The sequence below is a fragment of the Grammomys surdaster genome, unplaced genomic scaffold, assembly GCF_004785775.1.
Source record: "Grammomys surdaster isolate TR1022 unplaced genomic scaffold, NIH_TR_1.0 126278, whole genome shotgun sequence".
Taxonomy (NCBI): domain Eukaryota; kingdom Metazoa; phylum Chordata; class Mammalia; order Rodentia; family Muridae; genus Grammomys; species Grammomys surdaster.
The window spans coordinates 5018907-5030337 of record NW_021621078.1 but is presented as its reverse complement, the minus strand read 5'-3'; the positions used below and the strand labels follow the sequence as shown (position 1 = coordinate 5030337).

Genomic DNA, 11431 nt, shown 5'->3' with positions numbered 1-11431 from the left:
GGGAGGGAGGGAGGGAGGGAGGGAGGGAGAAAGGGAGAGAGAGAGAGAGAGAGAGAGAGAGAGAGAGAGAGAGAGAGAGAGAGAGCCCTGTCTTAAAAGTCAGGACCAGCCGGGCAGTGGTGGTGCATGCCTTTAATCCCAGCACTTGGGAAGCAGAGGCAGGCGGATTTCTGAGTTCAAGGCCAGCCTGGCCTATAGAGTTAGTTCCAGGACAGCAGGACAGCCAGGGCAACACAGAGAAACCCTGTCTCGAAAAACAAAAAACAAACAAAAAAAAAAAAGGCAGGACCAAAGTCAAAGTGAACAAAGACCTTTATACCGACATGGGCCGGGGCTGCCTGACTAGGGGCCAGCATGCCCAGAGAAAGTCACTGCATTGCCCCGGTCTGCATAGTCTCACCTGGAGGGCTCTGAGGGCCTTGTCTGCATAGAGGACACCTCCAGACTTTTCCACGAGCCCCACTTCTCCCTCAGTGAACTGGATGTTTGGAAAACGTTGCTTTAAATCCACTGATGAAAGACACTCATGGTCAATCCCCTCCCTAGACAGAGTGGCCTGGATTGTCTTTAATTCTGGATTTTCCTTTTTTCCCAGAAGCAAGAGCTCAGTTTGCCTGTGTCAAAAGAAAAGGCCAGGTGGGTGAAGGGATTTGTCGTGGCCCTGGCCGCCTAGTCTGACTCCTCAGTGGGAGACTCATGTCTACAGCAGTTGCAACTCTGTCTAACGTTCAGAGCATCTAGACTCCATTTTGGAATCTTGGCATTCTCTGGCTGGTTTCCAGGCCATTCCCAAGTCCTACGCTGACACTCACTGTCGCTTGTTCCCCATTCCAGTTCTGGACAGCAGAGGTCCTAAGTCCCCACGACCTTTCTTACACCTTGGAAATGTCAAACAAAATAGCAGGTGTCCACTGAGACATGATTCCTTACCCCTCTGTACTAGTCTACCGATTCCCCCATTTCTTTTTCCTCCTCCCCCCCAACTACCTTACTTTTCAAAGATTTATTTTTATAATACATTTTTTAAAATTAAGTATGCGTGTGGGCACATGAGTGCAAGGGCCCACAGAAGCTAGTGGTATCAGATCCTCAGGAGCTGGAATACAGGCAGCTGTGAACCACCCAACATGGTTGCTGAGAATGGGACTCAGATGTCTGGAAGAACGGTATGCATTCTTAACATCCCAGTCATCACTCTGGCTTCTCCCCCTACCGCACCCCCACCCCACCCCTCTTCCTATCATACACTGCTTTGACCTTGTGCATTTGCCTGCCTCATTGCTTCTTCTTATTTCAGGGAAAAGGAGATCTGGTTTTGCTTCTAATCCGGGTGTCACCTTGGTGTGACTTTGACTGGTGACTCACTACTCCAAGGCCCAAATTCCTCCTCTGAAACCCAGGACTCCCTTCAGGTCAGTGGCGATACAAGATGTTTTGTGGTTGTCACAATGCCTGGGGTTGCACTAAGTCGATGGGGGACAGGAATATCAAGCCTGCAGCGCTCCAGAAGGTCACGCAGACATGATGGCATATTCATACACAAGCAAAACCACAGATTGGTGCATAGAGCTCCAGCAATAAACTCAGAGTCTCCCTAGACTTCTCTGATCCGTCTTACTCTGTGAGGGAACGAGCAGTTTCCCTTTGATGCTCCCTGCCCCTCTTCTGTAATAGACCAGAGTCCCTTTTTGCGGAGAGCTAGCTAAACAATGGAAAGGTGCCTCTGGCCCTTGGGACGGTTCCTAGGTTCTCTCTTGGCGTCAGCAGCTCCACAGCCCAGCAGCAGCCTGCTACATCCCCCAGGTACTGCATATAAAGCTCGTAATAGCCTATAATGGAGTCTCATGGATATTACATGCTTCCAAATCCCACATTATCTGGTCGTGGGGATTAAAGGGAAGACTGGGAGGGGGTAGGGATGCAGTGGGCCTGGGGGCCGGTGTCAGTACACAGAGCCGCGCAGCGTGCCCAATCCATTCGCCATGGCCCCCGCCTACCCGGCATTCATGGTGAGATAGTGACGCCAGCTCTGCCTCTTCAAAGCTCAGCTTAGGCTAGCCGAGGCAGAATCCCCAGCCAGGAGCCAGTCTCCTTTCTGTAGCCTCCCAAAAGAACTTCAGATTAGTTCTTAAGTCATGAAAATTTACCTCTTCAACTTCTTGGTCAACAAGATCATCAGGAAGCCACCCCAAAGGCTAGAGGGTGTACCTTTGTGGAGGGCATTTGCCTAGCTCAGACCCAAGCACAAGGGCCTGGATCCCATCCCAGCATCTCCAAAAAGAAAAGAAGCACCCATGGTTTTATAGTTGGTTTATGATGCTGGAGGTGGAACCCAGGGATTCCAACACAGTAGGCAAATAAATACCTCACCAGGCAAGCCACACCCAACTCCGATGTATGTGTTTTTTGTTTTTGTTTTCTTAAGAAAGGGACTTTCTCCCATGGTCTCCCAAGTGTTAGATTTCAGGCATGTACAGCTGCCCCTACTCAGGTGCTCCTGAACCTTTTTACCTAATGGGCTCCAGGCTAAGAAGAATTGGGAAGGATATGGCTTACAGCTCTTCTAGGCAGACAAATGTCAGCTCTCTGGTCCAGAAATCCCACAGAGTGTCTCATAAGCTCTGCACGCAACATCACAGCATTGGTCTCTCCTGTACTCTGGCTTAGCTTGCCTTCTTCTGCCTGGCCTTCCTTCCTACCTTCCTTCTTTCCTTGAATAGAACTCCATTTACAGAAACGTATTGTGTGGGGAAAAATGAATTTGTGCCAAGACAACGGGCAAATCTGTCGAATTATGAAATGCTGAGTGATGTTCTAATTCCCAAGCTGTCCTGTGGTGGATGGAGCCAGAGCTCCCCAACCCTAGAAGTAATCACTGAGCTGATTCTGCTGAATGTAATTGTAATCATTTTGCTCCAGCTCTCTGCCCCTGTGGCATTTATTTCTTAGCCCAGATATTGATCTAACAGTGGGAAATTTTCCATCTGAATCTGTGATGCTAGACCCTCCCCAAGTCCGAAGATGTGTTTGGGAAATTCTCATTTTCCGTGGATCACAGCTGAGCTATTTGGCCTGAGGGAAACCGTGCACCGTTGGAGAAATGCCTTGGATTGGAGGGAGATTTTTTTTTTTGACCATTATGAGCAAATCGGAAATAAATGTAAAACACCGCCTGGAAATGCAGAGGCCCATCATTATGGGAGACAGGTGAGGGGTTCCTGTGGGAAATGCTCAGAGAATTGGAAATCAGTCCATCAAAACCAGGATCGGAGACCAGGCCTTTCCCCCAGTATGAAGACAGATGACTTCCACAGACAGATTGAAAATCATTTAAGTGCTTATTTTCTTAATGGTTTTTCCTGGATCCCAATAAATAGACTACTGATTCTGCATCAGTTTCTTATGCCTGTGCTTAGGGACCCCCTCTTCTCTTCTTTTCTTTTTTTAACTCAGACCCAAGCTGCAAAGTTTAAGAAAAAAGGTGACAGGGATAAAAGTCGTTCCATAGAGAGGGGGGAAAACTAAGAAATGAATAATCAGGGCTGGTCTAGAGAAGGCAGACTGAAACCCGAGGGTTACCAGGGAACCCTAGCAACTTTGCAACTCCCACCTCCCAGAATGTCCATCACCTTAATAGGGAGTATGGACTACACCTTCCCCATGGCCCACTTTGCTCCAGCACTGAAAAGAGGCCACCAAAGAACCCTCTGGATTGCTGATGCCTCTGTGGGCCATGTACCATAGGAGCTGGTGACCGATCAGGAATCTCCAGCTGTTACTAAAATAGGGCTAGGGGTCAGCGGGGAGAGGAGAGCAGGGAGGTTCCATTTCCCACCTCGGGGCTCTGGCTGTCTTTCTCTTTGCTACAGTTCAAAGTACCAGGTGAGCCAGCTTTCAGCATCACCTTGGGGAAGGGCCTTGGTAATGGCTGCTGTCTTTGTAGGTTTGGGAACAGTTCTCTGTATTTCATCTTCCGCTCAGTGGGCCGAGGTGGAATTGGTTAACAAAGATTGCTCCAGGGAGGGGATGTGGCTGACAAGCCAGACACTTCGCAGGCACAGGAAGCAGCAGCTGCGGAGGGGGCCACCAGGTTCTGCCAGCAGCTGTACTGCCTACGGCTGTGATCTTGTCTGATATTGTCAGTGAAGCAGGGGCAGCCCGGGTCAGGAGCTGGATAGTAGAACTCAAAGGGAGAAGGCGGGCGGGGCAGGAGAGAGATGGTCTCACAGCCTGGCTTTTCTGTTGGTACCAGCATCCCGGCTGTACACATCACAAAAGACTCAGGCCTTGTGATCTGACACGTGTCATTGTCTGTTCCCAGAATATATGCAAATAACCTGAGCCCACCCGTGTTTCGTATGCGCTGTCACAGGAAGCAGAACAGAAGACCTGGGCAACCTCCCCCACTGCTGGCTCTGAAAGGTTTTTGCGGTTTTTTCAAATCATCATCAGATGACATTAAATATGCTCATTTCTATCATTTGTCTTACGGCATTATGCCGGTGTGTCGTGAAGGATCCAGAGAGAAGCAAGAATGACAAAGATGATGAAATCATTTAGAAAATCAAAATTAAGAGCAAAGCTAAGGCAATTTGGATGGCATTCAGCCCAAAGGTGGAGACTGTATTCAGATTCCATTCAGAGAGTGGGAATATCTATCTGTATGGCATCCTACTCAGTAAAATGAATAATAATAATAAAAAAATCTAGTACATGTGAGTAAATTAGGGTAGCCGTAAGAAAGGAGTTGTTAATGACAGAATAACACCAACGACAATAATAATACTTAGCACTCTATCGTGCTTTAAGGTTTTAAAGCACATTCACATTACTCTTCATTTTTCTTAATTGGAGCTGTGAGACATCAGAGTGCTCTTTCCACACAGGTTATGGCATATTGCACAGGAGCACTTTTCAAGCCTGGGATTACTTAGGCCTGAATTTGTTTGAAGGTAAGCATTGTCAGCGTAGCCAGTTTGGACCAGATCTAGCTTCTTGTCTATTTAATCCACAGGTTAAGATGGTTTCTCTCTCTTTCTTTCTTTCTTTTTTTCTTTCTTTCTTTCTTTCTTTCTTTCTTTCTTTCTTTCTTTCTTTCTTTTTTAAATGGTAGATTTTTAGAAATCTAAAGCAGAATACTATTGCAAGATGCACAAATATTGAGCAGGGTGGTAGCCCAGGCCCAGAAGGTGCTCCGGAGGTAAAGCAGGGAGATCTCACGTTTGAAGTCAGTCTGGGCTACTTAGTGCTTCCATGGCCAGCTACAAAATAAAATCTTGTCTCTAAAAGGAGGGTAGGTGGAGAGATGGCTCAGCGGCTAAGAGCACTGGCTGCTCTTGCTGAAGCCCCAGGTTTGGTTCCCAGCACTCACATGATGGCAAATAACTGTCTATAACTCCTGTTCTTGGGGATATGACACCCCCTTCAGACCTCCACGGGCACCAGATACACGGTACACATCCATATATGCAGATAAAATACTCATACATCAAAAAAAAAAAAAAAAAAAGCAGGGCAGTAGTGGTGTACGCCTTTAATCCCAGCACTTGGGAGTCAGAGGCAGGCGGATTTCTGAGTTCGAGGCCAGCCTGATCTACAGAGTGAGTTTCAGGACAGCCAGGGCTACACAGAGAAACCCTGTCTCAAACAAACAAACAAAAATACTCATACATATAAAAAAATTAAAAACAGGCTGGGAGCGACGGCTCAGCTGTTAAGAGTGCTTACTGCTCTTACAGAAGGTCTGGGTTCAGCTCTCAGCACAGCTCACAGGTCTTTGTAAATCCATTTCAAGGATCAAATTCCTTCTGGTACCTCCAAGGGCAGCAGGCATGTATGAGTTGTACACATATCTATGCAGGCAAAATACTCAAACACATAAAATAAAAAGAAACAAGTTTTTGTTTTTATTTGTTTGTTTGTTTGTTTTGTTTTTCGAGGCAGGGTTTCTTTGTGTAGCCCTGGCTGTCCTGGAACTCACTCTATAGACCAGGCTGGCCTCGAACTCAGAAATCCGCCTGCCTCTGCCTTTCAAGTGCTGGGACTAAAGGCGTACGCCACCACTGCCTGGCTAAGAAATACGTTTTTAAAAAATTTTAAAAAATAAACCTTTAAAAAGCACAAGGAAATAGCATGAAATTCAGATTTCAATGTCTTGAAATAAAGTAATTTTTTTTTTTTTTAGAAATAAAGTTTTACTGGAACACATCCAGCTCATTTATTTGCATCTTTGGCTGCTTTCGCACTACAATGGCAGACTTGAATATTTGCAAGAGACCATATGGCCCGAGAAGCCTAACACACTTCCTGTGTGGCTTACAGAACAAGTCGGCTGACCCCTGTTCCAAATCGAGAGTGTAGTAATTCAGTGATTTACAGTAACACATTATGACTGCTACACAGCTGGTGGTGGCACACGCCTGCAGTCCCCGGTACCACAGAGACTGAGGAGTCGATAGGACCTGGAGTTTGAGGTCAGACTGGGTAACACAAAGAGAACTTGTAAAAACAACTCAGAGGAGGAGGAGGAGGAGGAGGAAGTGGGGAAGAAGGAAGGGGATAGGAGAGACAGGGAGAAGGAGAGGGGGAGGAGAGGAAGAGGAGGGAGAGAAGGGGAGAGGGAGGGGAGAGAGCACTGGCTGCTCTTCCTAGAGGTCTTGAATTCAATTCCCAGCAACCACATGGCTCACAACCATCTGTAATGGGATCCAGTCCCCTCTTCTGGTGTGTCTGAAGACAGCAACAATATACTCACATACATAAAGTAAGTCTTTTAAAAAACAAAACTATGGAGCAAACTAAGTGAGCTGTACATGTGGAGTGAACAGCCCTTCCTCAGATGCTTGGGATCCTGAGATGCTTGCATGCATTTCTCATCTTTGGATTTTGATACAATGGATGCAGGCATCCAAACCCTGGATCTTACGTTTGTGCAGCTCTTTTAGTCACTGTACCATTCCTCCAGCCTCTGTGTCCCAGGTGTTGGGATTGCAGGAGTGCACCACCATGCCCAGTGTCATGGGGTGCTAAGGACCGAACCCAGGGCCTCATGCAAGCTAGGCAACCACTCTACCAACTGAGCTACATCCCCAATGTCCTTGGTGCCTCCCTTTTGTTTCCTCTTGATCTTCCTCCTCTGCAGCCCAACAGACCCAGGATAGCAGGGAGAGACCTCCAAGATTCAAAGGTACCAGTACTGTGACAAGTATTTTCCAAAGTCTTATTTAACCTTCAAAAATCCCTATGAGGTACAGAGATTCCAACCACATAACTGGTAGGAGTTGAGTCAGGAAGTAAACCCAAACTGTGTGACACCAGACCTCTCATGGTTGCCTGTCTGTCAACATTTGCTGGACAGACTTCTGCTCTTCAAGGTTCAGGTTCATCTCCTACCTTACAATGCTCAGCCATACTCACAGCCAGCAGTCAGAGAAGAGTCCCTTTGCCAGGCCGCTCCTCAGAAAGACACTCTCCTTTATTTGGGTGCTGGGTGTATTAGCTGTCTCTGAATAAATCCTTAATTAGCTGCCCTGGCTGTATTTGCATAATGGATTTCACTTTGTTCTTAAGTTAATGGTGTTTTTGTAACAGAACAGTAACCTCTTGGTTCACAGGCATTAAAATAACTGCCGCCCTGTAGGGCAGAGCCAGGGTTATGTAAAGGAGGTTCAGTTTAGAGTTCAGAGGCGTAAAAGGGGGACCCACGAGTGGTTTCTGCTTCCTTCCCTAGGAGTACAGGAAAGGCCATTGTCAGAGGAACCCTAAGGGTTCGAGAGAACCAGAGGGCAACAGGGAGCTGCCGCACGGTCACTTCCTGGCAAACAGTCAGGCCCCTGGAACAGCCTGATTTTGTTCCCAGGAGATAGTATATTAATAAAATGCATTTGTAGAGATGTTTTGGGGGTGAGGGTACAGCATAAAAGGAGGCAGGAGAGATGGCTCAGTGGTTAAGAGTATTTGTTGCTCTTGCAGAAGATCCAGGTTCAATTCCCAGGACCCACATGACAACTCACATGTAAGACCAGTTCCAAGGTCTGATACTCTCTTTTGACTTCTCTGAGCACCAGGCACCAGGCACACATGTAGTTGCACATGCAAACATCCATACACATACAATATACATAAACATTTTTTTAAGTTAGGACATGAGTAAGAATATAGATTTTTGACTCAGGCCCTGTAAGATGACTTGGGAAGGCTCCATGCAGGCTTGCTCTAGATACCTGTCCATGGTGTTTCTCTAAGTTTTCAGAACACAACCTGTACGAGTCTTGGCTACAGGGTCTAACCAGGCCTGAAACTCCTAGCTGGGGCAGAGGTCAGCAGCGTTGGTGGAGAGACAATGGCGGTGAGAGGAAGGCCTGCACATGGGCGCCTCCCTCCTGGGCCCGTGTCCCTCCTGTTGCATTTCAAGTACACACTTTATACATTCAAAGCACCTGGAGGAGTGGATCCCCTAAGTGCCTGGTCCCTTGCCTACCTGTACAATTGGGTTCCAGCTTCACGTTCCAGCTGAGCCCATGTCTGATAACATTCCTTCATCATCCTTGTGTAGAAATCATCTGAATAAGCCTTTCTGATTATGCGGCTCTGTCCATGTGAGCTTCCTCGGGAATGGGGAAGAAAGAACTAGAAGCAGGGGACAAGAAAGACAATGGAAGCCACTACCCTTTGGCTCAGCCTTTCCCTTTGTCCATGTGGAGCCATCTCATGCTATAAATGGTTCCTTCCTTTCTGGTCCCGGGGGTTGAACCTCTGGCCTTGCACACATGAGGCACGTAAGTGCCCTGCAGGTGAGCTATCGCCCTAGACCTCTTTTTATTTCTTATTTGAGACATTGTCTTGTTATGTAGCCCAGGCAGGCAGGCCTTAAACTTGCAATCCCCCTGCGTCAGTCTCCTGAGCAACTAGGATTTTCAGTCCCTCATCGCCAGGCCTAGATATTTTCAAATATTTCTATACAGTCCTTCCAGGTCTCCTTGCAGCTTGCTGACTGGCCAGGCATTCGGGTTAGCAGTGCCTCAGCAGTGACTAAGTTTTTCCTTTTGTAAATAGCCCTCACAGCCATCCATCCTTCTATTATTCCACTGTATTCACACAGCAGAGTCAGAAAGAATCTTCCAAATTATGCAAATCTAGCCCCTTGGTTTTACGGATCAGGAAAAGGATGTCATCTCACTGAGCCTTCAGGTACTCAGGATAAGGGAGCAATCTTGGGATTGGGGGCGGGGTGAAACAAGATGGAGGTTTTCCTGCAGGTTCTAACAGGAATCCCTTGGGCTTTGGGCAAACAGACAGAGGAATTGAAGAAAATTTCTAACTATTCCAGGAAGTGGTAACCACCTTGGATTGCTGCAAAGCAGAATGGAAAGGAAGAAACCAGTGAGGTAGAAAACTCAACTTGACCCACCCCAAGGGGCTCTGCAGGGTCCCAGTGCCACCCTCATTCGCAGCAGTCATGTGACCACTTTTCCTTTAAGGAAGAGAAGACCTGTGTCTTAGTTCTCAGGCATCATCAAGTGAGGAGGTCGCTGTTACCCAAAGGTGGCAGAATCAACAGTAGCTCCTGCTAGGTTCTGGAAGAAGCGGCTGAGAAAATGCAGCTTCCTCCAAAGCTGGTACATCAGCTTTTGCCTCTAGGCGAAACTGTTTTTATTTAAGGTTACCCAGAGCAGAACTGATTCTTTTTCTGGTTGGATCAACCATTTGGGCAAAGACAAGAGAGGGTAGCAAGAATGAAAAGAGGTGGGGCACTTCTTGATCAGGAGCAAGAACTAAGAGGCTTGAAAAGAATATACCAAGAGACCTCGAGGTGGACTTGAGATGGTGTTAGTATTCTGTCTAAACTCCACCTCCACAGTTACCTGGCAGCAGCCAAGTATGCTCCTCCCGGCAGTTACCTGGCAACAGGCAGGTAGGCTTGCCCTCTATAAAAGGGGCTGCCTGCCCCCTCCTCTCTCTCTTACTCTCTCTTGCCCCCTTACTTTCGTGCCTGCAGGTTGCCGTCTCCCCTCCCCACTTCCTTTCCTCCTCTCTCCATGTGGTCATGGCCGGCTTCTACTTCTCTGCTCTCTCTCTCTGCCTCTACTACCCTCCTGGCTCCCCTCCCCATGCCCTGAATAAACTCTATTCTATGCTATACCGTCGTGTGGCTGGTCCCTCAGATGGAAGGGATGCCTCGGCATGGGCCCGCTGAGACATCCCCTTCCACCATTGGTTTTCATCCTTTCATTGGTGCCGTGACTCGCTCAGATGTCTGCAGGTTCCATGCTCACTAGCCTAGCATAGAACTGGTAAGCTTCCCCATCCCCCTCTGACCAGAGTCCACATGGTCCCAGGAAAGATACCTTGAGCTAGAGCAAACCCTGTTCTTCCCTGAACCTAGTTCTAGGACTGCTCCCCTTGGATGAGACACTTCCCCTCTTCCTCTCGAGACAGTTTCTCGTGGCTGAGTACCCCAGGCCAGGCCTGGACAGACTGTTAATACTAACATGTGGGAGTTTTCTTTGAATCGTCAAGATCCACGTGAAGTGGCTACAAAGCAACAAAGTGCACAGAATTCCTGACGTCCGGCCGTCTGGACGTCATTTCCCTTATAGCCTGAAAGTTCTGGAAAGCCCTCCCTAGGAGAGGAAAGAGGAGGAGGCGGTCTTATACAGCAGAAGGGTGGAGGGGACAGTGTACCTGTTCCAGCAGGAGGACCCTCTTGGAGTGTTTGGCCAGGTGGTACGTAGTAAAGGAGCCCTGGATGCCTGCTCCAATCACAATAGCATCCCAGAGATATGTCTGAGCAGCCATGATGCCACAAAGCCCACTGAGGAACTGAGGAGAAGGCAAACAACGGCACCACCTCCAGGCTAGAGGGGGAGGAGGAAGGCGAAGTCCAGCTAAGCTACAGTTCCCACAATCCCTTGCGGCCCGTGTCGTGTCCTTGTCTTTCTTTCCCTCCCCCAAAAGCCTGGCACAGGGCTCAGCCTCCGTCTCCCCCTGCAGAGCAGAGCTGGGTAGACTGGTTTGTGAGGTTTCTGCCCAGCTCAGCTGCCAGCCTCACCCTTGTATCCCTCTAGTTTGCTATTCTTGGCTCAATTATTGTCATGCAAATGGGCGCCTTCCCATGCCACCTTCCTGTCTCATTATGATCTTTGTCTCAGGACTTCGGCCCGGAATTTCAATGCCTCCTAGACCAACCCGGGCACCGTGAATGTTGCCTCCCCCTGCTGGCTTTCCTCTTGGCTGCTTGATTTCCTCCAGAGATCTACAGGGCCAGTTAAGAACTTGGCAGGATGCCCAGGGTTTGGCCCTCCTCCCTGGTGGGTGGCGAGGTCAGGGGGTAGATGCAGAGGCCAACTGGGAAGGCAGTTTTGTGATTATGAAATCATTCTCAGTGTGTTTTACTTTCATGTTGAAAAAGAAGAATAAGTGATCCTGAAAA

General features: G+C 48.1%; 1 protein-coding gene across 1 annotated transcript in view; it reads right to left on the bottom strand.

The window, feature by feature from the left end:
* The window catches only part of Pipox (pipecolic acid and sarcosine oxidase), a 13941-nt gene extending 3066 nt beyond the window's left edge, over positions 1-10875 (bottom strand). Inside the window, exons 1-3 of the mRNA XM_028759404.1 lie at positions 10684-10875; positions 8480-8628; positions 401-614 (exon numbers count right to left, since the gene is read on the bottom strand). Coding sequence (XP_028615237.1) covers positions 401-614; positions 8480-8628; positions 10684-10797 — 477 coding nt within the window. The 5' untranslated portion in view covers positions 10798-10875. The remainder of the gene's footprint in view (positions 1-400; positions 615-8479; positions 8629-10683) is intronic.
* Positions 10876-11431: the final 556 nt, after the last annotated feature.